The sequence below is a fragment of the Trichoplusia ni genome, unplaced genomic scaffold, assembly GCF_003590095.1.
Source record: "Trichoplusia ni isolate ovarian cell line Hi5 unplaced genomic scaffold, tn1 tig00003034, whole genome shotgun sequence".
NCBI lineage: Eukaryota > Metazoa > Arthropoda > Insecta > Lepidoptera > Noctuidae > Trichoplusia > Trichoplusia ni.
In genome coordinates this window covers 47,277-71,834 of record NW_020800318.1, presented here as the reverse complement: position 1 = coordinate 71,834, position 24,558 = coordinate 47,277, and the positions used below count along the sequence as shown (strand labels likewise).

Below are 24,558 nucleotides of genomic sequence, written 5' to 3'. Positions count from 1 at the left end.
TTGAATAGACCATTTATCGAGGAAAGCTATAGGCTATATAACATCACGCTGCGACTAATAGGAGCGAAGATACAATGGAAAATGGGGAAAATTCTAACCACGTGGACGAAGTCGCGGGCAACAGCTAGTAATATATAAAGCTGAAGAGTTTGTTTGTTTGTTTGTTTGAACGCGCTAATCTCAGAAACTACTGGTCCAAATCGAAAAATTATTTTTGTGTTAAATAGACCATTCATCAAGGAAGGCTTTAGGCTCTAAAGCATCACGCTGCGACTAATAGGAGCGAAGATACAATGGAAAATGTGAAAAAAAACAGGGCAGGTATAGATCATAACCTATATCTTCTAACCACGGGGACGAAGTCGCGGGCAACAGCTAGTATAAGAATAAGTACTGGCGCCCTTACAAACTTGCTTTTACTTTTAAACCCCTAAGTTGTAACAAACTTAAAGACCTTACAAAATCAATGATTCTTAGATATAACCTTTCGAATATTCCTAGACTATTTCTGGATTTGGGTAAATTTAATTAGCTTCGGCGGCGGTTCTGGTGAATAAATTATGAAGGCCAGTGTCTAGTTATTGAGGTACGCAGTGGCTTTACACTGTACCGTCGTTTTCTGACCCGAAAAGCGAAGAAAATCCATTAGTATTTCCTAACAATCAAAGCAAAATGCCTGTCCAATTGATATTGTTCAATTATTTAAATTTAAAAGGAATTAAAATAGATAAATCATCTTTAAATGTTCAATAAGCTCTTTCAATTAGAGGTGAGTAAAAAAACAGATTTCAACAAATTGGCACCTTTTGCCATAGAATTATTTTAACACATTCATCCATGATTCCACTTTCATAATAACGACAAACAAGGATTGCACTATTTCCAAAAATAATGATTTAGTATTTTTTACAAAACGTTAAAAAAAATTTAAACCACTATTCTGATAGTGTTCTTTAATATTTAAGCGTGTACACGAAAAAATGCTCAAACAAACAACATCCCATACACTAACGCAATAAAAAATTCATCCCTCATTAGCCAAAAAGAGAGCTGTAAAGCCAGACAAAAAAACTAAAAAAATATACGTAACTCCCATAAAATTGTAATCCTCTTTGCTAATTGCATAGATATAACAATTTCAATTCTATTTCTCTCTAAACAATGCATTTATGCGAGGGTTGAAATTTGTTTTAACGGATTGAAATTCATTTGAACGGGTTGAAATGAGGCATGCATTCGGGGTAAGCTAAATACCTGGCTCTGTATTCCCGTGTGCATCAGTTATTAATGTGTTCCGAGTTTCGCTTAGTATGCTATAATAGGTATCGCGATCAGCTTTAAACTAGATTAAATGATCGTAACAAATTAATCAATTGAGTTAATATGTAAATAATGTTATGGATTTTAATAAACACGTTTATGAGGGGGATGGATTCATATTAACGTACCATGTTAGCGCCTTCGTTCAAGTGGAGGGAAACCTTGGCTGTATTTTTTTATTTTATATATTACTAGCTGTTTCCTGCGACTTCGTCCCCGTGGGTAGAAGATTATAAGTTATGATTTGCACCTGCCCTATTTTTTTCACATTTTCCTTATTATCATCGCTCCTATTAGTTGCAGCGTCATGGTTTATAGCCTAAAGCCTTTCTCGATGAATGGTCTATTCAACACAAAAAGAATTTTTCAATTTGGACCAGTAGTTCCTGAGATTAGTGCGTTCAAACAAACAAACAAACTCTTCAGCTTTATATATTAGTATAGATGTATATTCGTATACCTTATTTATTTACGGCCGATTAATCGAACTTATCTTAATACATCAGAGAAAACAGACAAAAAGTTAAGAAATAAAAAAAATCTTTTGGCTTCGATATAGAATTATTTCCAAGAAGTATTCAAGTACAGATTTCACTATTCTACAATTTTATAAATTGACCGTAAATACCCTGTATGTTTTTTAAAACCTATCTCTATCTCTTCTATAACATATACCTGAACTATCAAGTCACAACGGCCCACATTGACCTCTTCTATCATTGTGATGATATAAAAATTAAATAGATACACAGTTCATTCAAAGATTTTCTACAAAGGCTTTTCTAACATTTAAAGGTCTAGAGATGATCTGATTCATAAGTTATTTGAACTATCGAGAAAAACATTGAATATTCATTGATAAAACTTTTTGTTTTTAATATAGTTACGGAATACAAAACAAGCGTATTTTTGTTGCTATAAAATAAACTGAAAACCTGTTGGAATTGTTTACTCTTTGTTAAAATGTTACCACAACAAATCGGTACCTTTTTCTATAGAATTATTTTTACACATACCTTTATTTTATACTATAAATAATTTTAATTGAAATTTGCAAGTTGTAATAATAAGAAAATATCATACCAACAGTTAATTTTATTGAAATGAGTGAAAATGAGTTTTTGATTTTCAATATTCGTTTGCTTGTTCTGGCTAGTCCTCAAAATAATGAAATCTATTAAGGGGGTGAATGTGATGAAATCTATTTTAAAATATTCAATATATTTATTCTTTATAAAGGGAAAAAATGGAAGCCTGTTACTCACCGCTGTCCGTCCGTCTGTCACCAGGCTATATCTTATGAACTGTGATTGCTGGACAGTTGAAATTTTCATGGATGATGACATTTCTCTTGTCGCTAAAACAACAAAATAACCAAAATAATAATCGAAGTTAAGGAATATCATGTTTTTTAAAGAAATCGTGTTTGTACGGAACACTCTGTATCTCGAGGCCGGCTCGCACTTATAAGCGTTATAAGATAAGGAAGTGGCTTACTAGAGGTTTTAATTCCGTTTATTGTAATACCGATAAATTTTGAATATAAAAATAACATGTATACTTAGGGTTGCTACAATGATTCTATACGCACTTCCATTGTCAGTTCGACGACGCCGCAGCCGCGTCAGCTCATGATTAAGGACTCCGGTCCGGCCCGAAACTATTTTGGCTATTCCGATAAATACGCGTAAGTAAACTATCGCATCATTTAAGCATGCTACGATAATGTTAATAATAAAAAGTTTACAACTTAAACATTTAGGCACTAGCAGTAAAACTTAAGCACAACCACTTACTTTTCAAGAAAATTCTGCAAAATGAAAACTAAGTGCTAAAATGTTAGAAGTAAGTCATAACTTATTCTGAAAAATGCTTAAGTGGTAACAATTTACAGAGGTATAAAAGTACACGTTGTTTCGTTAATAGTACCTACTTAAAAACTTTATTTTGACTAGTGCGGCTCTACAACTTTGTAGACACCTATTTTTTGTAAAGAAAATACTTTTATGATCGGAGAAGACGTTTTTGTTTTGCTTTGTGAGTGTTTAATGATTAGCAATTAGTATACAGTTAAAATAGGACACTAAAAATAGGAAAAATCATGGTAATAAAGAAAATCTAAAACCATTTCATTCGAACAATAACTTGCCTAATCAGCCTAGCCTTTTTCCAGTGTATGTCTTACAAGGAGCGACTGCCTGGGCGTGGGCAAAATGACACCCCTTAGTATGACTGCTTGTCAGACAATGTAGATGGTCACCCGTCTATTGACCGATCGTGTCAAGCGTATCTTAAACTTGTGTAGTTGTAACTCAGCCACAACCTCCGCTAGGAGCAAAAACTGTTGCATATCATTATTTATATCTTTCTAGTCAAATTTGTAAAAAAGACTGTGTCGCAGCTGTAAGTCTATCTCTATGAGATGGGGGCACTCCAACATACATAATAAAGAATTTATAACTGTAGTATTATCATTTAAAGACACCAGTTAAAGATCCTCGCAAGAGAAATTCCTTACTCTCATAGATAAAGCAACAGTGGTTACTTAGCCGTCCGATCATGCTCCACTTTATATTTTTACAGAACGAAACTTTGTCTAGACTTTTTTCTTTTCCTTTTACTTTAAAGCAAACATCTACTTTATATTCAAGAAGTTAACGTGCATTTTAGATTGAACCTGCTACACTGTCGATTTATCAGAGAACCCATAACAAATTGTAGTATTTTGCAAAAGAGTTTGTATGTAACGAAAATTTATTATAAAAATGAACAATAATTTTGAATTTTTGAAATCTGGCGGTGACGGATTCGAACAGTGCATTTGTTTTAAGTCTGTCTTTCTAATAGGTCGCACATTACGCGAATACGGTCGGTGTGTATCGGAAGCTTTTCGTTGTTAAGTTTTAATACTAAAAATGAGGGAAATAGTTCATATACAGGCTGGCCAATGCGGCAACCAAATCGGTGCTAAGGTAAGCTATACTCTTATTTGTAAATCTTTAACTTATAGCAGAATCTTTTGATTAAGTGTAGAACCCGTCAATTTGTTCGTTCTGCTAGAACTTGTTGTTCGCTAAAAGAAATACGTATACCTGTCAGTTGACCGGGATCGATCCACATGGACTTCGAATATTCTGGTTAGATTTTTATTAATTCAAATTAAATTAGGTCACTCGCCATGACCATTGCGATTAATGTAACCATTACTAAATCATAACGTAGCTAAATATGCAATGATAAATGCTGAAAGCAGTACGATATTATCCGTCGATCTGACATTGACGTCTATTCTGTCTTCTATTTCAGTTCTGGGAAGTAATTTCTGACGAGCATGGTATTGACCCCACCGGGACGTACCACGGTGACTCCGACCTTCAGTTGGAGCGCATCAACGTGTACTACAATGAGGCGACGGGCGGCAAGTATGTGCCTCGGGCCATCCTCGTCGACCTCGAGCCAGGGACCATGGACTCCGTGCGCTCTGGACCCTTCGGACAAATCTTTCGGCCTGACAACTTCGTCTTCGGGCAGTCGGGAGCAGGGAACAACTGGGCCAAAGGCCATTACACAGAAGGCGCAGAATTAGTTGACTCGGTCCTAGATGTAGTAAGGAAGGAAGCTGAAGGATGCGACTGTCTCCAAGGCTTCCAGCTCACACATTCTCTCGGGGGCGGCACCGGAGCCGGGCTAGGCACTTTACTTATCTCTAAGATTCGAGAAGAGTACCCAGATCGCATTATGAATACTTTTAGTGTAGTACCATCCCCGAAAGTGTCAGATACTGTAGTCGAACCGTACAACGCCACTCTGTCAGTACATCAGCTAGTAGAAAACACTGACGAATCTTATTGCATCGACAACGAAGCGCTATACGACATTTGTTTCCGAACTCTGAAGCTAACCACACCGACCTACGGCGATCTGAACCACCTGGTATCTGCGACAATGTCTGGTGTCACTACTTGCCTTCGATTCCCTGGTCAACTGAATGCAGATTTGAGGAAGCTAGCTGTGAACATGGTACCATTCCCTCGTCTGCACTTTTTCATCCCAGGATTTGCGCCACTTACGTCCAGAGGAAGCCAACAGTACAGGGCTCTGACTGTTCCAGAGCTGACTCAACAGATGTTTGATGCTAAGAATATGATGGCGGCCTGTGATCCACGTCACGGGAGGTATCTGACTGTCGCGGCTGTCTTCAGAGGCCGCATGTCAATGAAAGAGGTTGACGAGCAGATGATGAACATTCAGAACAAAAACTCTTCGTACTTCGTGGAGTGGATTCCAAACAACGTGAAGACAGCGGTGTGCGATATCCCACCGCGAGGTTTGAAGATGTCAGCGACCTTCATCGGAAACTCGACAGCGATTCAGGAGTTGTTCAAGCGTATTTCTGAGCAGTTCACTGCTATGTTTAGACGTAAGGCTTTCCTGCATTGGTACACCGGCGAGGGGATGGATGAGATGGAGTTCACTGAAGCAGAGAGCAACATGAACGATCTGGTTTCGGAGTACCAGCAGTACCAGGATGCCACCGCTGAGGAAGAAGGAGAATTTGACGAAGAGGAGGAAGGTGGCGACGAAGGGGACTAGACTATTGCGTTTTGTTAAGATTTGCATTATATTTTATATTTTGTATTCGATCGTTTAATTTCATGAATACATTTCATGAACAGCCTAAAGTTTTTCTCTGAATCACCTCATTTATTTGTGTAGTAAAATTGGGTCGCTCGAAAATATGAGATGCAAATGAGTCAATTGATCGATAATTTGAATGTCAATGCGTTGAAACAATGTGCCTCATGTCATGCTAACATACAATGCTTTAGGCAACTCATTAGCCAGAATTCAGGACATTCGTGTATCTATGCATGTTTAGTTTGCTAATGGTCTAATTAGTGCAGGTCAGTGTCGCTTACTTCATTGGCATATCTTTGTCAATCATGTCATGTGATATTGTCATATTGAAACATCGTGTCAAAGTAGAAAATTGGCCGTGGTAATAAGTTTGTATAGGTATATCGGAAACCTGCGTTTTTCATCTGTAATTACCATTTCCATTTCGCGCTTTTTGTCACCTACCATAGTAACTTTTAAATAAACATACTATTCCACGTAAATACATTGAACCAGGCCATCGGCATTACCGTATCCTATTCTAAGAAATATTAGATTATTTGCAACTTAAACTTTATCTGTACATGTCTCTCTCTGAATATTAACGTATACAAATAGCTGAGCTAAATAATTCAGCTCTCGCCGACTGCCCAGTAAAGTCACTTAGTCCAGTTGCAGTGAATGAGCCAGGCTAATGCCGGACGGAATATTTGCTGAAGTTAAATATGAGATAATGTTAAGTCTCTTGAATGTTGATTTTAGGGCTAAGTCGGAATCAGGTGTTCCATACTTCCACATTAATACTATTTTGTTCTTTAACTTAGATATGTCGTTCCAAAATTTATATTACCTCTATAATTTTATAATAGTCAATCTAGCCGTTTCAGCGTCAAGAAGTAACAAACACGCACTCACCGACTTCTGACTTTACATTAATAGAATCGAAACGTTTTAAAATCGTAATTCCATTTTTCAAGTCTCGCCATATGCCTTATATACCTGTATATACCTACTCATTTTATACATTAGTCTACGATTATTCACACTTATTTTTAGTATTTAAGACATAAATATATTCGAGCAATTTTGATTTACTTCAGAACTTATTTAAGTCTTAAGATGTAACTTTTGTTTAAGTTATTAAAAGATATAACTCTTAAATATATTACTGTAAAGTTAAATACATTAGGGAATGAGGTTTGGAAATGTAAGTTAAGTTTTTAGGGTGCCAAACTCAAAACCGCTGTCTGCATTTCCGTTTTTAGGCTGTATCTCATGAACTGTGATAGCTAGACAGAAAGCTAGATTGAAATTTTCACAGATAATGTATTTTTGTTGCTGCTTTCACAATAAATATGATCGAGGTTGGACGATATAGCGCCCAACGATATGAGCACGGTTCTGCTAGTATTCATGTAATCCCTACTAATATTAAAATTGTGAATTTAGTTCTGCTTGTTACGCTTTCATTCGAAAAATCCTTCAACGATCATCTTGAAAATTTATACACATATTCTTGGAGAGATTAGGAGTAACATAGGCTTTGTTTTAAAGAACTTAAAAAAAGACAGAAAGACAAGATAATACTTTACACCGATTCACACACTTGTTAAACAAGAGAATAGATTAAACACAGTACCTCTAGACTACAAAACAAAAAACCCAAATTCAAATACAGCTGTACTCTGAAACAGCATAAAATATTGAATGCGCTGGTATTTTAGTAACGCTCAGTAGCGATAGATGTCGCTAGCAGCGGCCGCAGCCGGTACACGTTACAACATTAATATTGCACCGAATATGTATATTTTTACAATGCAAATATACAAAATGGTGGACTTGGGTGGTCCAGTTTACATTTGTGAGACGAATTGTGACGTTTATTATCATGAAGAAGTCTAGTTTTTAAATGTATTCAGGTGTTTTGCGTTCGTTTTTTAATTTTTACGTATTTGAGCAAATTTTTAGTAGGTATTTTTACTAGGAATGCTTTAAAGAAAAGAACCCTATTAGGAACCCTTATTACTAAGGCTCTACTGTCTCTCCGCCTTTCCATTCGTCTTCCAAAATACTGTATCTCATGAACCGTGATACGTTGGCAGTTTAAATTTTCACATGTATTGAAAACTCGAGTTAGGCAACGATTAATACGGTTATAACTTATAAGTATTCGATGAACGACAATTCTTTTAGCTAATTTTTTGTTAAGCTTATTTCTCCTTATTTCTCAACCGTCACTTACGTTCAAACCTTTTCAAAAGGTAACATTTACCTTCTGATATTTGATTTTTAGCATTTTTCATTAACATTTAAATATTTATTAAATATTTCATATCCAGTTTACCTATTAATCCGCCAGTACAGTTTCCCAAAAAAACTTAACTTAAACAAGTATTAAAACCTCTCCAAATTCCACCCTCTAAAAGAAAACCACGAAACGATTCACAAGCCAATGAATAGAATGCAAGCATAAAAGTAAATTGCTTTTATTTCTAGAAACATTTATAACGAACAACGGTTTAACTTGCATCTCGCGATCAATACCGAATCACCGTCGGCAGCTATTTTAGAGAAATCAATGCCAGTGTCTGCCTCCAACTGACGGCAAAATTAAACTTTGTTTGACTATAAGTAATTGGATATAAATGGAGTTCTAGTTGGATGGTAAACTAACAGTAGCTAAAGTTATAGTTTGGAGAACCTGAGTATGCTTTATGTAATGAAAATAAAAAAACTTGGTTTATTTGAAATGGACATCGTTGATCTCTTATTGGACATGTAGTGATATTTTTCTTGAATCTTCGTAACGTGTGAGCTCTCTTGTAATCGTTTTAGGGTTTCTTGTCTAACAGGTAAAAACGGAAACCTATTACTAAGACCCTCTGTCACCGTCTGTCGTTCTCATAAAACTCTGGCTTTTAATTAGTTTAATAGTTAATCAACTTTAAACTCATCATCATCGTTCTATCTTTTTCCCAATATGTTGTCTTCGGTTTCCAGTCCATCTGGATTTAGCTACTACAATACCATAAACTATAAAGCCTTACAAATCTTGCCACGTCTACACCGGGTTCAAACATCGTAAATACGCTTCCCGGATACGTTCCCAACTGCCTCAATGGCTCAATTACCGTGTTTTCTGCTAGTTTCAGATCTAAATTATAGATATTTTACTGTTTCATTAGCAATCTGATTGAATTTCTGTTATGTTTAGCTGAGAAAAATAGTTTAAGACTTTTGTGTAACGACACCATGACACCAATTTCAAGGTTTTCCTACCCAAAGGATAAAAATGGAACCCACCAAAATCGAAGGCACCAACTATCTGTTTCTCTGGAACTTTTTACGGGGTTAGCTGACAATTTGGATACACATAGACTACTTGTATCAGACTTCATTCAAGAAGTCTAATGTTTATGCTGCTATAACCGAACTATACGCGAGCAAATCATAATAAAATAGATCGCCATATAGCCAAGCAACAACTAGTGTCTCTATAAAATGGTGTTTATAAAACTGCTCGCACCTAATTATGTGCATTCGCAATTTACCTTTCTAATCGTCTCTTTCTTTCCAGGGCCCGGTATAAAGGGTACGATGGCGATCTTGAACTGTCTGCTGGCTCGCCAGCTCTGCTTCGAAGACGCCTCCTGCTCTGCCATCCTCGAGATCATCCCCCGCGTCTGTGGCTCTGAACTTGGTAAGTCATTTTATTTCTTTTTTAAGAACGTATCCCGCACTAAGGAATTTAATCCTTGTGTCGCGGGGGGTTTCACAAACATACAAATCACATGCAGAATGACACCCAGACTCAGAACAACCATTCGTGGATCACACAAATGCTTGTCCTACGCAGGGATCCAAACCCGCCACACGACGCGCACAGAAGGTTTGGCTTGGTGACCTCAACCACTCGGATAGCCGAGTGGTTGAGGTCATCAGTGTGCAGTCCAATTTCACAGTTATTTCACTCTCTTTTATGTATATCTACCTGTTATTTTAGCTAAATTCATGAGCCATGTACCTTTGAGTAGCTATATCTACTTACGATTTACTAGGCTTTTGGCTAAGCTATAACTGAACCAATTAATCGAACACAGGCTAAGCTATACTAGACGCGGTCAGTCCGTGGATGGTTGACCATCTGTCACAACGAGTCAATTCGTGTTACGGAAGGCACATTAAATTGTGGGTCTCGGCTGTTATTTACACATCTTTGATGGTCTTTACGGGTAGTCAGAAGCTAGAAAGTCTGACAAACAGACTAAGAGGTATCATTTTGGCCAAGTAACTGGATTAAGAATTTCAGTTAGCACTTGAAAAATACCTTAAGAATAAAAACACAAGATAAACAAGAACGTGATTTAAAAAAACGCAAATTATGAACTCCACTTTCACATATTTGCCTACAAAACAGTTCATACAATTTTAAATAACCCAAGGCTTTATTCCACAACAATACTTGTTTTCTTATAACATGACAATAAGACAGTTTCCTGAGCCTTAAAGGAAATTCATAAAAAAATCTCTTGTTAAATACAAGACATTAAATATGCGAACACACGAGGTTCTAACCGCGACAACCTTTCAACAGATGGATGTCTTTTACACCGAAGCGTAACAAGGAGGTTGTATATTGGTAAATGTTAAGAAAATTTGCTGTCATTTTTCGGGACTTAGGGTATCTGTCATATTTTTAAAATCCGTAAAAGTAGCTACATTTCAATGTCTAACATTCGTGTAAACCTAAGAAACCACTATTATTCAATCAAGTTATTAAATTGATGGTAAAACTCGAAATTATTGTAGTTTTATTATAAATGTTATCCTAAATAAAAAAAACAGAGCTAATTATCACATTCGTATCATTAATTCTACAGAAAATCTAACACCAAGCGTGGCGATGCGTCTATGTTACTTTATATCATTTTTGTCCTTATTCAGTCGAAATTATTTTTTCATCACCAAACACCCGTAAAATCACATAATTTATAATATTCATCAATTCCATCCAATGCAGTTCTTACACCAAACAGTTAAAAAAAAAAACCGTGAACGTTATTCAAAAAGCAATCAGTTCTTATAACCGTCTATAAAATGTATTGTAAAAAATAAGCCCATCGTATTACACCTGTAAAATACTCTGAGAATAAACACGACTCCACAAAGTAAGCTCAGCTGAACCTCAGTATTAATTAATTATGAATTCAACACAAAAGCTTTGCAGAAATATCAAAGAAATATACGAAATATGAACAGCTGTGAATTTAAATGTTGGGAAGTCGGTTTACAATGCTAGATAACAAACAACGAATGTTCTTGAGATGCATTTGTTTATACTTTGATCTCATACACAAAACGTGTAAAAAATCGAAAGTTAGTTAGTCAATTCTATTTGGTTACTTTTTAATTAATGAGAAACTAATAAAATGTTGCTTTGGTCTTGCTATGTAAGCCATATAGCTAGACCACAGCTAGCGTTGCAAGTCACAGGAAATGACCCTTTTCAATAATTTTACACTTCAAATGAATAAGATACATAATCAATTAAAATATTGTTTTACAATAAATTAAACTAAACTAATATTTACATTTTTAAAACTATATCAGTATAAAAAAAATACATTATTTACAAAGCATCAAAAAAGACATCAAGAAAGAAATGAATTATTTGTCGTGTTTAATTTTGTCAAAATATTTTAAAACACCGAAATATGTTCATGATGATCCTGAAAATACTCTACGACTTAACATTTTCTTGCGACATGTCTTATATTCGCAAACAAGTTACGCTTCGGTGTAACAGACGGCCGTAGTATTTTGACCCCTCACCACATTCACTCTTGGGAGGTCGGAATAAAACATCAGAAGGTTGTTCTGTGAGTGATGCATCATCAAATAACCAGCACCGTCAAATGGACGCGTTTTATACACACTTATTATATGTATATACCTTTTATCATTATCATAAGGAAGAAGATTGTGGTTATCTACAGAATTATAATTAATCTCTGTTTTCAATTTTTCTTTTATAGTAATAAAGGAAGGGAAGAATTAAAACCTTCAATTTTCCTGATAGTACTCTGTCCTGATAGCTCTTGGCAATAATTGGGTTCGATCAATATGATTAGGAGGATTTTTTATTTTATTAATTTTATATTGTATTACTTCATTCTTAGAGTCTTAATCTTTCATTCTTACTATCGTGAGAATTATTCATTACTATTAGTCGGGCAATCCTGATAAATACGCGTGGGTAAACTTTCTTAGACAATCAAAATGTATATACTAACAAAGTAACAACCAAAATCAAAAGTGAATACAAACAATGTCATAATTCTCATATATCTATACTAATATATAAAGAAGGGTTTGTTTGAACGCGCTAATCTCAGGAACTACTGGTACGATTTGAAAAAATCTTTTTGTGTTGAATAGACCATTTATCACGGAAGGCTAATATAACATCACGCTGCGACTAATAGGAGCGAAGATACAATGAAAATGTGGAAAAAACGGGGTACTCGCTAAAACTCGAGAACGACTGAACCGATTTAGCCAATTTTAGTCTTGAAATATTCGTACCAGAGAAGGTTTAAACTTTGAGAAATATGGAAATATTGCAGCAAAAAAAAAAATATTACGCGGGTGAAACCGCGGGAAACAGCTAGTGAAATATAAATCGAAAATGACGGTCAAATACACTGACTTTGCCTCATTAATCAACCATGAAAGACATGTTCTAGGTTCAAATAAACCCTAGTATTAGGTTAAAAGAACAAACAGAATATTTCCAGTAAAATTTGTTCGATAAATAGTGGAAACGATTATAATTTCCTATCTGTATTGTCTTAATCAATTATGTACATCTGTACTAGAATACGAGTAATCGTTCTTACTTGCGTCATTCGTCTATTTTTGTGTCTCCTTCCATTATTTGTGGATAATTTACAAATGAACATGAAACAAATACAGGTTATTATCAAACTGTTATTATAAATACGTCAGTTTGTTTGTGTTTGTTATCTTCTAACGCCCAAACGGCTGGCCGGCACCATTAAATTTGATATGGAAGTAGACACCTTTGATTAACACGTAGGCTTATTTTATCTTCGTTAAAGAAGGGATTTTGCAGCTACAACCTATATCCAGACAGACGAAGCTACGAGTAACAGATATTTGTTTATTAAGATGGAACTAATAAAGTTATCGTCGACATAAAAAAGTATTTTATAGTCCATGTGTAAGATCCCACATCTGGGCAAAAGCCTCAGGCCCTGTAGTACCGCGATTTCCTGCCACAATTAAGTAATTGACTAAATCAATTAACCATTAAAAAAAAAAATAGCTTCATATATTGCATTGATTTAAACATGCAACTCGCACTCAAATCGAAATAAATATATCAGGTCTCCATTTAGGTACAACAACTCAAATAAGACTTTAATTATTAATCTTATAAAGTCAAAACCTATTAGAGTAATAAAATTATCTTAACCAAGCTCTTAATAAACGAAATTACGGGCCGTTAATTCAACTTTTCAACTTATAGATACTTTCTCGACAATAAATTAAAAGTTTTCTTCACATAATCTTCGTAACTTTTAAACTACATATGATTACAATTTAAAAGCTTTTCCACAGTTTTGGTGTGTGAGTATATCTTTGACTTTATATTGTACTATAAGGGTAGGTTTGATCGCGAGCTGAGCTAAGTGAGAAATGAGCGAGAAAAATTACATACCCATCATTGGCCTAGCCTTTTCCCAACTATGTTGGGGTCGGCTACCAGTCCAACCGGTTTCAGCTAAGTACCAGTGTTTTACAAGGAGCGACTGCCTATCTGACCTCCTCAACCCAGTTACCTGGGCAACGCGATACCCCTTGGTTAGACTGGCTGTCAGACTTTTTCAAGCTTCTGACTACCTGTAACGACTGTCAAAGATGTAGGAATAACAGCCGAGACCCACAATTTAACGTGTTTCGAAACACGGAAGAACTCGTTATGACAAAGATGGTCACCCATCTACGGACCAACCGCGTCAAGCATAGCTTAACCTGTGGTCGAATCACTTATGCGGTTATAGCTTAGCTACGAGCTCCTTTCTTAGCCACGAGCTCCTCATATACCTCATACCCAATTCTGAATAAACAGGTTAATAATCATTATTAAACGATGTCACGCGGCGGGATCACGAGTCAAACTGCTCGTGATCCCGCCGCGTCTGCTGATGATTCAGGACTCCCGTTGGGTCCAAAACTAGTCGGGCTACTACGATAAATACGCGTGAGTAAACCGTTACATAATTTAATAATGAATCATTCTCACGATAGTTACTACTATTAAAAAAAGGTTAATTATCACTCCTTTTTTAAGTATTGTGTTCTTAAAGTGGGAATTTTGAAATTGTTGTTGAAGGATAGCATTAATATACTACATAGTTGCATCAGATAAAGAACCATATATTTATATTATAATATACTTTACATTATACATTATTTTATACTTATATCATAATACTAGTTGCAGCGTGATCTTATATAGCCTAAAACCTTCCTCGATTAATATTCTATTGAACACAAAAAGATTTTTTCAATTTGAACCTGTAGTTTCTGAGATTAGCGCGTTCAAACAAACAAACAAACTCTTTAGCTTTATATATTAGTATTGATTATTTCACATAGGTTTCATTAAAATCTGATCAATGATTTATTAGTAAAAGACAAACATATTTTCACAATAATTTATAATACTATCTTATTGGTCACTTTAAAAAATATGAGCTAAACGAGGGACACATCTCATTTTACGGTCGTACCTCGCCTTTACCCCGCTTATTAAACTTTTTACGTAATACCACTTTCGTGTTTAAGTCTATCGTAATAAATTATTTAAAAACGTTTCAATGCGCCTAAGGTCGAGGTGACCTTATTGAAATAACGGTTATTACACAAATCCAAGATGGCTTATTATTAATGTGGAAAGCCATGTTGAGGGAGCGCTTGAATAATTTTCTAACGTAATTAGAAGTAATTTTATGATTTACAGTTTATGATGTGACTTTTTAAAGATTTGGATTTATATTTGGTTGTTTTTATGTTAATTTTAAATAATTCAATGACTAGGTTGTCATTGATTCCATAAGACTTCTTAAACAGACAAGTGTGAGTGATACTCGCGACATTAAACCTAAATCGACTTAAAATAACAAAGCCTTAATTTTTTTTTACTACCCAACAAATTTATGACCGTAACAACTGATTTTAAGGCGATTTTTATTTTTAACTCCAAAAAAACATCATCTATGAAAATTACAACTATCTCTCTATCACGGTTCACGAGATCCTGGTGACGGACGGACAAACACAAAAGCGAACACTAAATAATAAAGTTCCGTTTCTACGCTTTGACTACAGAACCCAATCCAAAAAGCCAAAAGGTATCCTCAAACATTATTAGCAATCATAATTCATAGATAATCCAAGTTGAACCGGCGCCCTTAATATTGAACACTACCGTCATAACAATGATTTATACTTCACCCAAAATACTCAAGTGAATTTACTTGGGGACAATACGTCAAAAAATATATTAATATCCACCCAAGGAGGTAACAAAGGTAAGGCAACAATAGGTGACCGATATTCTAGGTGTAGGGGGACTATGGCTTGAGTGGGACCGAGGATAAGAAACAGCAAGAAAATGTGACCATTTCGTTTTTTTGTTTGAGTTTCAGACGTAAAGGGTAAAAATATAACCCGATGGAATGGAATAAGGGTGACTGTCTGTCTATCCGTCTATATGTCAAGAACTGCAATAAATAGAGTTTTTTTTAGATGAAAACATGAATTTGATAAGTGACAATCATTATGAATATTGTTTTTTTAACCTACTTGTAAGGAATATTCAGTGAACCGTTTTTTTGGTAATGTGAGTAGCAGTTAATAATGGAATCGCAAACAATCCTTAATAGGCGAAAAAAAAATACATTTTTGCTTAACAGTTTTTTTGTCAAATACCCTAGACAGTCAAATGGTCACTTATTCCTATTTCAATTCCAAATCTATCCCCATCCTAGTTCTCATAAAATAACTATCAGGAAAACTAATTCAACTCATATTTACTTAGGATACAAGTTTATTCATTATAATCTGAAGAAAAATATTTGTTTCAGTCTGTATAAATTGTAGATATTCACTTCAGCGCTATTTATTTAGGATTCTAGTATTTGTAAGCTATTTGTTGTTTGTGAAAGACAGGCTTTAGTTTTCAAACTGTATGATTGTGGATCAAACACTATTGTTTTAGTTGAACAGTTCGCTCGAAGCGATGTCTTTAGTACTAACGAAATTAAACTTAAAATTGCTGATGGATGTAAAATTATCGAATTGCAAATTTGTTAAACGTTTCAGAATTATATCTATAAATGTTTTATTAATACTGAAAATATTACTGGGAGTGTTATACCATTATTTGTATTTTTCATGTAAATGTTAACTCACATTCTAAACTCTATTAAAGTGTGTTTAGTTTTCGATGAAATCTGGTATAGAGGTAGCTATCACCTCGGATTAGAAGATATGTTACATTTTAAGTGACTGCGTTATAGGCAGGTAATCTTTTTGTAGCCATAACCAAAATCTAGGCGAGCAAAGTCTCGATCAACAGCTAGAATTCACATACATATTTAGCCGTTCATTCATAGAACAAAAGTCGACCATCCAAACATTGTTAAAATTTTAACTTAAAATCAATATGGTACGGTACTTAATTTGGTAATATGCCCAACAAAGCTCTCAGTCTTATACAGCAGAAATACTAGCCTCAAAAATATCTACGCAGCCTGGAAGACAAGTCTCAAAAAAATCTTCGCGGCTTGGTCACCCTATCATATCTTTACTCTATAATATACATATGTGGCGTGATCGCGAGCCTGACACAGAATCGAGGTCACTACACAAGTACTTAACTTTGTACAATATCGATTTTCAAATTAACTTTATACATATTTAAATATGCAGCTAGATTTAATACGGAACTTTTGGTGTTCTTATTCCGTTTCGGTTTGATTGTCTTAATTATGTTTTAAAATACATAAAGAATTTTATATTGATAATTATTTTAAAATTTATTTATTTAATTATCACACTATTCTACTATTACATGTTACTTAACCTAATGCGGTAGCTAGGACTAAACAAAGGTCTAAGTATTTATGTGAATATAGGGTTTCAAAGATTGAATTGGAGCACTTGGAGTTAGCCTGTGTATAAGAATGGTTTGATGTAGTGCTAAGAAAATTGCATTGACAAAAACTTACCAGCAAAACGTCCTAATGATAGACAGTAATATATGTTAAGACGGATTGAGCATTGAAGAAACTAATGATCGTGCTCATCAAAAAAACATTTTTCCGGAATCGAACCCACGACCTCCGGTATAGTCGTCAGAGCCACTAACCACTAGACCTACATTCCCCAGTAGACCAACATTCCAGTCGTAATACACGAAGTCCTGATATTTTACGTACCACTCATCTCAATTCCGGTTAGTGATTGATAAAACAATATCGAAATATCAATTTGATATCCGTCTTACTCTTAACAGTCAACTTAGATGTCCCATCAACCAAACATTAAATCATGAAAACGTCAATTTAAAACTTAATACTAAAACAACCGCATCAAAAATCCTCATTCCCAAATTGCGTTGCCTCAAAATTAGCGTACCAAAATGTAACAAAACAAGTTATATTCCAGCATCGAATCTTGCCACAATCTTGTTCTTAAATAACATCGCAAGGGTTCTTGAGGGCACCAAGAGGGCTTTATGTCTGAAGGGTCCTCGGTTCAGATTTATCCATAAATTTCAAGCAGCCCGATGACTTTGCTGATTGTAATATTTTTTGAGATCAAAGTTTTTCTAAATTCGTCCCGTGATCAGATTTCGGGTTATTGATTTTTTGGACGGTTTCGATTTTACTATGGTTACGTATTTTTGTTTGAAAAATTTCTACTTGTATTAACAAGCTTAATGTGATTTGAGATCATTTAGCATTTTAAGGAGAAGAAACAAAGAACCGATGAAGTATGAGTCAGACTCGCGCTACGGGAGGTTCCGACCGAAAAAGCTAAAGGAAATAAGGTTGTAAAAAATCTCCAATCACTAATTGTTGCTGAAGACCAATTTTTATGTTGCCATTTGTTATTAAAGCTGTGTCATAACACGCCTTTAGTGAAAATTTCGATTGGCGGTCACGGAGTTTGGGATTCATTCTGTTGATAAACGGATAGAGAGAAGGATAGATATTTATAGACAATGGCTTTTAAGCAATATACATTTCAGTTTTTAGGAATATTTTTTTTTGTACCTGTATTTTTTTATGATACAATCTTTTCAGCATTTTGCAACAACTAGATTATACAATAAACAGCAAATGTTCATTTGAACACAACACAGCACAAAACCAGATAGAACGGTGTTTAATTTGCTTCGGAAAGCAACTTTGATATGAACTTCGCGCCATCTATCTAACAACGCAAAATATCCACATCACCGAAGTGCAAGAAAGACGGCGCTATGCAAAACGTATAACAGCATCTCTCTCCCACACCGACAGTAGTCTTGTTTCAAGGTCTCATAGTACAGGCCGTTCCGTTACACATTAACAAAAGCATAATACATGTTAATTTAACAAAACAGTAAGCAAATAGGAGTTTAGTTGCGTTAGTTTAACTGTCCCGCGAACAGTATAAAGGGTGGTTACACAATACGCATTTAAATTCATCCCCCCTTTGCGGAACTCGAGTGTTGCCAGTTAATGGGTATTTAGCCGGTTTTTGTTGTCGTTTCGTGGTTGTTAATGTGGGTGATTTGTATCTTTGGTTTAGGATATCAAAAGTTGGTAAAATGTTATAGTATTGTCTTGTGGACGGGTGGTTTTGGAGCGATAATATTTTCGTAGATTATGTCGTAGTTGTGAATGTAACTTTTTCAAAGTACTAAGTTTACAGTAAATCGACCTACAATTAAGTTACTGCCAGTAAAAAGCCTATTTTAATATAGCGAAAAACAAACAGTAAAATTTCGAATTTGTTTCAATGAAATCATCGAAAAATTTCTTAAAAAGTGTTGTCAAAAATAATTAATGATAGGTACTGTCTTATAAATTATATCAAAAAAATTGTTATTATTATCAACATCATGATCACCCAAATTCACAAGTAAATTAAAGAGTGAAACTTAATTTCTCGCTTAATTTATTGCTGGCAACACCACAAAGGCGCGGAAGCGACCTTGACTTCAATGGTAAAGCAACAATGGATGTAATTACAATAGAGAGCACCTGACTACGTTCAGTTGAAATTAGAAATGCTGCCTTTAAATAGTATGTGTCTATTTCTTTGAGAATTGAGAACTTTACAATAAAATACCCTCACATATAAGAAACCTGCATTCGTTTAACGCATTCAAAAGTCAGCTTAGCCATTACCTAATTACAAACGAGATATCTGGGGGGATATATGGGACTTGTTTATAGCCATATTTTCTGCACCAAATGTTGTCGAAACTAATTATAGTTATTTAAGTAATTGTCATTGTTCTCAAGTAAGCGACATTATGTAATGTTTTTATAGAGCATAAAGTTTCTTTAAACCTGGATTGACTAAGAATACAACAAGCAGTCATACACAAATACCCATTTTGAACGTCAAAATGAAGCATTGTGTTGTCCCGAGAAAAAAAAAATTGTTTCAATACAAATTTTCAACCTACTCCAAAGAGCAGAAGGTACTCAATTCGTCTTTTTCAGGCTGGATGACTAATTTTGTAGGTTCTTTTCCCATTTCACGTGGAATAGCCGTCTTTTGGTCTCATAAGAATTCTCAATTATTTCTATTATTTCAAGTCGGTTGTATAATTTCAATGTTAAAATAATATTATGATGAAATGACTTTTAGTATAATAATCTATTTTTTATGGCTTGTCCGATTTTCTTGAAGAAAACAACCTAATTACAATAAATGCTTGTATTGCTATTTTACAACACAGTAGATTACAACATGTAGTTAGAATGTAAGAATTTTCAATATTGACATTTTTTTAAGAGGAGCCATAGGATATAATTTATAGTCTTCTGAGACGGCAGAATTGTGAATATTGTTGCTCAAATAACAGTAAACAAAAAAAGAAACGCAAGAAACATAATTAATCTATCTCAACAAATTAAACAATATCGGTACTCCAATTTACACTCGACAGTGATAAGTGTGTCTTATAATTAAGACAAATAAAGGTCGGGACACACGGTATTGTTTCGGATACTTTATCGGATTTTCGGATAAATATCCGCGCGCCGTGAATTTTGTTCGCATTAAGTTGACAAAACGGCTCGATGTCAGAGGGTAGTCCCTTGTCACCGGTGGGTTTATTGTGCTCGTCGGTGTGACGCGGATACGCCAGTGCCCATCCAGCCTTAGAATGTGAATTACTTGATATATTTTTACGGGTGAGCGATCGTTTTACGAGTTGTTTTGAAGAAGGTACTTTTTATATATTATGTTTTATTCTTTTTTCCGGTTCCTAATGTAGCTTGAGAATCTTTAGTTAAAGCTTCAGATGAGCATTCGTCATCTTGATTTTAATTCAATCTTTAAGTTGTCTTTTTAAAGTCATCGTCATCTAGAACCACTTCTAAAATTTGTGTCTTGTTTTTTACATGAAATAAAGCTATTTCAATAGTGAGATAATCCTTCAGTTTAAAATCCATTATCGTTCACATAGGCTTGATAATACCTTAAGCTTTATTTAGTTTGAAACTAGATGGCGTTGTGAGAAAGTTGTGTGGCTTATTATTATTTTCGATTCCTTGAAAAGTAACTACACCAAAAACGTTTGGAGAAGAGACTCTTATAGTGGAAGGTAAAGTGTAAAATAATCGCTTTAATCATTGCCTCCCGTTATTGATTGTGACTCGCCCCGATCCGTTGAACGATTTTATCATTACAAGTATTTATTGCTTTAAAAGTCATTTTAATGTTAATTATAGTCCTACACTTGTCGCGCACGGTTTGTTTGGCATAGTAACCTGCTCTCCTTTTTTTGACTTGACTTTGAAGTCAAAAAAAGTTTTATAACGAAATACCCTCATGTCCATAATACTCCACAAAAGCATAAAAATCTATTTAAACATCACTCTAATATCGACCTCAATCCCTGATGTAGCCCCGAAATAGACACAAAACCACCCTAATACCTCGAAAATCAGTAATCAATTCAAGACACGGAACAGGAAAGAATGAAACAATGGAACAAAAGATGTGAACAATCTTATCATCGGCCCCATGGAGTCAAAGCTAATCTCATTAATCACGGCTAATTGTTCGCACCATACTCTGGTTTGCACCATGACTGTTATAACCCATTGTTTTACTTCTTTAGAAAATGAAACGGAGCCTTTGAATCGGATTGGAGGCCTAATGGATGTGGTTTTGTGAGATAGGCTGATTTTGATTTTGAGCTGGCTTTTTAGGTATTTGAAAGTGAAGATCAGGTTTTTTCGATAGTGTTATGTTGGTTGATGCTATTATGCAGTTAATACAAACAAGAGACTAATTTTACATGGGTCACAATGTTTTTAAAGAGATTTTAGAGAGCACGCAATTTCGCCCCGTTTTCCAAAACATATTTTATTACTACTCTGCTCCTATTAGTTCTAGCGTGATGGTGTAAGTCTTATAGCCTAAAATAAACAAATGAAATTATACCTCTACAATATTAGTTAACATTAGTTTCATCAGTTCCCGTACCTGTTTTTATCATAAAGTAAAAAAGGGGTTGTTTTATAGTGTCGTACACTGTTACTGTTCAATTTTATCAATTTTAAAATTATTTGAAAAGGATGTTTAGAAAAAAAATTATTTGGAATCAACTTCAAATTTTAAGGACAATTATTTACAAAGGCAAAGTTAAATATGATGAACAAAAGTGTTGCAAATCATGCTTTGCAACAAAATTTGCAACTTGTCAGATAAAAACATGCAACATGCTTTGCTCAAAACGAGCTTGTGTTAACAAGGTAGTAGCTCCAAAAGAGGCTACATTGTATAGAAAATGAATTGGTACAGAAACTCGTAAAACAAATATAGTTATAACCGCTGAAACTTTTGTTGGAAACTAAAAATGTTTTCAGTACAAACAGGAGACAACTCCTCAAAATTGTTGGAAATAACGTTTCTCTATTGAAACACTCGCAAAATAAGTTTTATACCTCTTTCTGTTCGCACCATGAAGAACTATAATGATAACTAGGGTTTTTTCTTTTCAATTTCGCGTTTGACTTCAGTCTATTGCCCTGATCCACTTAGTATCAAAGTACTTAAAAAAATTAAAGATGATGATGAGATGTTATCATAATTATCATCAAAACGGAAACGTACTCCTGAGGCACCGCTGTCTGTCTATTTATCAGTCCGACCGTCACCAGGCTGTATCTATGCCTATAAAGTTAAAGTTTGACGCTAGGTAATTATTGTTACGATCATACATTTGCTGAGAGGTGACAACTTTGAGGGTGGATTCACGAATTTATTTTTCACCCAACCAATTTGTATATCATCAAATAAAAATATCTTAAACGTGACACTACAAAGTTTAAAATCTAAACATAAAAATCTTCCGAAAAAATACCTTTATTCCACAACCAACCTCAAAAAAAAACCATCCAGAAAATTCTACTAAAGCGGTATCTACACAAACGATGCAAACGAAGTTATAACGACGAAAAACGAGATCTAAGAATGAAAAATTACTGGCAATAACTCACTGGCTAGAAGAAGGCAAGTGGCAAATTAGGTAACGGTGAAGGGAAAATTTTAAGTATTCGCGTCGATAAAGGGCCTCGAGAGCCGTCTACCCTTGTCATCGGTAATGACGCCAGTGTAGACACTGCCTTATATGATATGACACTTCGTTTGGTACACTGAATCTTTTTTTTTGTTTCTGACAGGTTTTCGATTTCGATTCGGTTGTTCTTTTTTTGAATATTCGGATATTGCGGATATTGTGCGTAGTAGGTGACGGTTTATTGAAGTTTTTGGTACGGGTGTACGGCGGTTTAGTTTTAGGTAGATATTGGAGTGCGGTTAGTAATCGAGTGAGGAAGTTTGATGAATAGTACATGCTAAATGGGAAGAGACCTTTTCAGTGTCCAATGGGTCATTTGGTGGGTCATTGTTAGTACTTGGGTTATTTAACTATATGCATTTACTGCATTCGTCTAAATAGCCGTGAGCCCAGCCTTTACCGATCTATATTGAGGTCGGCTTCCAGAGTTACAAGTCATTACGAGTTCTTCCGTCTTTTTGAGGGCAAGGGTTGAGTTGTGGGTCCCGGTTATTGCTTGTATATCGCTGGCATTCGTTACGGGTTCAAACGCTAGAAAGTCCGAGAACCAGTCTTACTAAAGGGTATCTTGTTGCCCAGATAACTGGTTAAGGATCAGATATGCTGTCGCTCCTTGTAAAACACTGGTACATAGTTGTATAGGTTAGACTGGTAGAAGGAAAAAGGATAGAATGATGATGATATAAAGCATATCATATCATATTATATTAGATTTGATCAACCACAGATCCTCGCTAAAGAATCCAAATTCCTACCAAGGATGTTTCGCGAGGCTATTGAGATTAAAAAACACCCTAATTTCAATAGAGAAGATGGCTGGAAGATATCACCTACTTGGGACCCAATAATACAAAAACTCAAGGCTAAACCCAAGAGCAGCGCTGCAAGACATCACGACACAGTGAGCTCATACTGCGTAGGTTGGACCATAAATAATTAATTAAAAATATGAAGGTAGAACGAGCAACATCTTCTGTCAAGACGAACACCATCTCAGTCTGCCCGTGACCATGATACCTGCAAAGGTGTCGAAACGTCGGGAACTAAAACCAAAAATTAAACCGCGATAAAATCCGTAAAAGTCGTTTCATTTCAATAAAGCATATTGTAAAGTTTCTTGCAACCTAAAATATATCATTGAGGGTAATCCAATGATATGTATTTATAAAAAAAAAAAACATCAGCCGAATTAAAATCGTAATCAGCAGACTTACGAATGAATTTTTAATGGCATAGTAATAATTTAAACCGCTCGATTGATTCCGCGGTTTGAAGTTTTAAATATTCAAGTAGTAGGTTCGATTCTGTACCAAAAACTAGCATTTATTTATAATTTAATTACATTAATTAATACGCATTTCGCTTTATAGGAAAACTAGGTTTCGCTGTGTTTGCCGTTAAAATCCTCCAAAACTGCTTGCCTGTTGTTCATGAAATTTTGTGCCCCTATTGGGTAGGTCTAAGAGTCGGACAACATGTATTTTCCACCTAAGTGTTTATTTTTCATGACCAAACAACGTTTGCTGGATCAGCTAGTTTATCAATATATCATCGAAGATTTCATTTATTGTTCCCATGTTCTACGAAAATAAGATGATTTGAAAAATACCTCGGATCGTAACAAGCAATTTCTATATTGCGGAAAGGCAAACGGGGAACTTGAACGCAATGGTTAGATAAAGTCAACAACAGTCAAGTCTTGGTAAATACTCATT

General features: G+C 35.0%; 2 protein-coding genes across 3 annotated transcripts in view; both read left to right on the top strand.

The window, feature by feature from the left end:
• The window catches only part of LOC113507664, a 124,275-nt gene that overhangs the window by 62,087 nt on the left and 37,630 nt on the right, over positions 1-24,558 (top strand). The window contains exon 2 of one of the 2 annotated variants that reach the window (XM_026890567.1): positions 9,515-9,637. In XM_026890567.1, the coding sequence (XP_026746368.1) occupies positions 9,515-9,637 (123 nt within the window). Of the gene's footprint in view, positions 1-9,396; positions 9,638-24,558 lie in introns of those variants that run through there. The other variant, XM_026890566.1, reaches the window with a different exon arrangement.
• LOC113507665 (tubulin beta chain) lies at positions 4,126-5,958 on the top strand. Its single transcript, XM_026890568.1, has 2 exons — positions 4,126-4,292; positions 4,627-5,958. The coding sequence occupies exons 1-2, from the start codon at positions 4,236-4,238 to the stop codon at positions 5,911-5,913; spliced, it is 1,344 nt and encodes a 447-aa protein (XP_026746369.1). The 5' UTR covers positions 4,126-4,235; the 3' UTR covers positions 5,914-5,958.